Genomic DNA, 2,828 nt, shown 5'->3' with positions numbered 1-2,828 from the left:
TTTTATGCATAATTACCCTTACTTTTTATTATGTTCGAACGTTATCTACTTTCAAATGTTAAAATCAAAGTTCCATGTTGATATAGAGGAGATATGAGATCACTCATAATTGTTGACAACACGTCACTGATATACCTTATATGTATGTATACAAATCATAGAAGAAACTTTATAATATGTTGTATTTACATATTTAGGTTATTGCTGAAAGAAAACTTTATCATGATCGCACTAAGGGTCGATATTTACCAACTTCTGGTAATGACACTTCGGCAGAGGATAATGACACAGAAGTGATAGGAAGTATGTAACGTAATCATATAGTTATATTCTTTAAATCTGTTTAGGGTGTAACATCATAAATTATATTTTAATATAGTTTAAAATCTAAATATAACTTAACTTTTCAACCTAGTCAATATAATATAACAAAACTGTTACGGAAGAATTAGGACATTTAACTAACGAGATATATTTCATTCAGTTCGAAAAAAAAGGTTTGCAATGTTGGATATACTACTAGCAGCATCTCGTGATGGTCTTATGACTGACCTTGATATCAGAGAAGAGGTCGATACTTTTATGGCTGAGGTATATATACATGTAATATTGCTTGTAACTTTCTTAAATATTATTTGGTACATCAAAATTCACAATATAATAGTTTATCGATTTATACATTAACGTACAAAATGTGATTATAGGGTCATGATACTACAGCAACTAGTTTGTGTTTCACTCTAGCATTATTAGCTGAGCATAAGGATATTCAGGTATTTATCAAATGTGTGAAACGTCATCTTTCAAAAATAATAATTCCTACGGTTATTTATTAAAGACGTATCTGTTTAAAATTTCTTAATCGTCTGTTAAGTGTGCACATGTATGTATTGTATTCAATTTGTGTTTCCGCATCAATAGATAGGTAGAAAATCTGTTCGCATGCGCATATACATATACATATACGCTCGTGTACATATCCACACGACGTACTCGCCCATACATTTCAACTCTTCTATTGAAAAGTTTTAAATGTATTTTGTGTACGTATATTTCAAACGAATTAATTAAGTGATGATGTAGAATCGTGTCAGGAATGAAGTCGATACCGCTTTGCAAAAGAATGGGGAGAAATTTACTATGAAATTATTGCAAGAATTACCATATTTAGAGAGATGCATAAAGGAATCATTACGCTTATATCCCAGTGCGCATCTGATATCACGAAACACTGGGGAAGATGTAGAATTATGTATGTATATAACCAATTTTTTACTGTATACATTTTTTTATGCTTTACACAATATCGTCAACTGTGTGAACTAAATATATATAAAATACAGAAATTTCTATTGTAAAGGTTCTAGAATATCTAAATTTTTATTACTAAATCTATTTATATAATATTTCGAAAACGTTTTACATAAAGTTAAATACATACAATACAACACACAAATTTTTTAAAATTAATATTAAGCAAATAATGCTTAAGAATGTTTATTATTTATTAGTCAATTAATTATATTATTTTTTATTGTGTAGCAATATCATCTATTTCCATATTATGTTATAGGTTTATTCTTTAACTTTGTGAATCTTATTGTGTAATATGGTTTTCAGCCTCATATTTAGTACCTGCTGGAACATTCGTGCTTCTTGACATTTACGGAGTCCACAGAGATCCTAATTTTTGGCCAAACCCAGAAGTATTCGATCCCGATAAATTTTTGCCCGAGAAAATCCGAAATCGACATCCTTATTCATACATACCATTCAGTGCGGGACCACGTAACTGTATCGGTAAATTATATTTTTTTATATTCTGTCATATAATAACACGTTATATGAAGAGATTAGTACACATACAAAATTACAGGCCAACGATTTGCTATGCTGGAAATGAAGGCTATGATAGCTTCTCTAATACATAATTTCTACGTCGAGCCTATTGATTATTTAAAGAATATTCAAATTCACGTTGATTTTGTTCTTCGTTCTGCTTCTCCAATTCGTGTAAGATTTGTTCCTGTCCGTGAAACGAATACAAGCCTTTGAAGCAAATAACGGTTTATGAACATAGGTGAAGGTAAAGGTAAGACTCTATTTGCCTACCAAACTATTTTGTAGGTAACGCTAACAGTGTTGTCCGATATATGTAATCTTTAGTTTTATAAGTTTATGGTTTGTATGGCGCGCCTCCTAATTGTAACCAGGATTGAGCAGATGTCGCGCCCGTAAAGGAAGAGCGGCGCTCGCGTTTCCTCTCAAGTCAGTCGCAAGCCAGCTGCTGACACGCAAGCACGTTAATAAAAGCTTATCGATCAAATAAAAGAGTTTTTCATGGTCCTTCGAGCCGGATCCCAGAGATTCGAACTGGGATAAAAAGGGAATACGTCCAGGATCGAGCGACGGCTAGCCTTGGAAGGTCCGAGGTTGGGGAGCGTGGCTCAGTACAAGGAGCTACGCAAGAAAAGGAAGCGGCCGCCGTTCCAGAACGATACGGGGAGCTATCGCTGAGTGACCCGACCACACAAGGAAGGTGCCCTCGTGCAGCAGACGAGGACATTTTGAGTTGGCCACAAGGAAGGTGCCCTCGTGCAGCAGACGAGGCCATTTCGGGCTGACCACAAGGAAGGTGCCCTCGTGCAGCAGACGAGGCCATTTTGAGTTGGCTACAAGAAGGTGCCCTCGTGCAGCAGACGAGGCCATTTTGAGCTGACTACAAGGAAGGTGCCCTCGTGCAGCAGACGAGGCCATTTTGAGTTGGCCACAAGGGAGGTGCCCTCGTGCAGCAGACGAGGCCATTTCGGGCAGACCACAAGGAAGGT

The 2,828-nt window shown here is 36.0% G+C and overlaps 1 protein-coding gene across 1 annotated transcript; it reads left to right on the top strand.

The window, feature by feature from the left end:
- Positions 1–197: 197 nt before the first annotated feature.
- LOC105564728 (cytochrome P450 4C1-like) lies at positions 198–2,819 on the top strand (the record flags this gene model as incomplete). Its single annotated transcript, XM_012017345.1, has 6 exons — positions 198–303; positions 470–591; positions 705–773; positions 1,084–1,252; positions 1,621–1,800; positions 1,877–2,819. Coding segments are annotated over 6 exons (825 nt in total), but the record flags the coding sequence as incomplete, so codon positions are not given.
- Between the last annotated feature and the right edge of the window lie 9 nt (positions 2,820–2,828).

This window comes from Vollenhovia emeryi, unplaced genomic scaffold, assembly GCF_000949405.1.
Source record: "Vollenhovia emeryi isolate VEMERY1.0 unplaced genomic scaffold, V.emery_V1.0 DF943833.1, whole genome shotgun sequence".
Classification (NCBI taxonomy): Eukaryota; Metazoa; Arthropoda; class Insecta; order Hymenoptera; family Formicidae; genus Vollenhovia; species Vollenhovia emeryi.
This window is presented reverse-complemented; position numbering and strand designations above follow the sequence as displayed.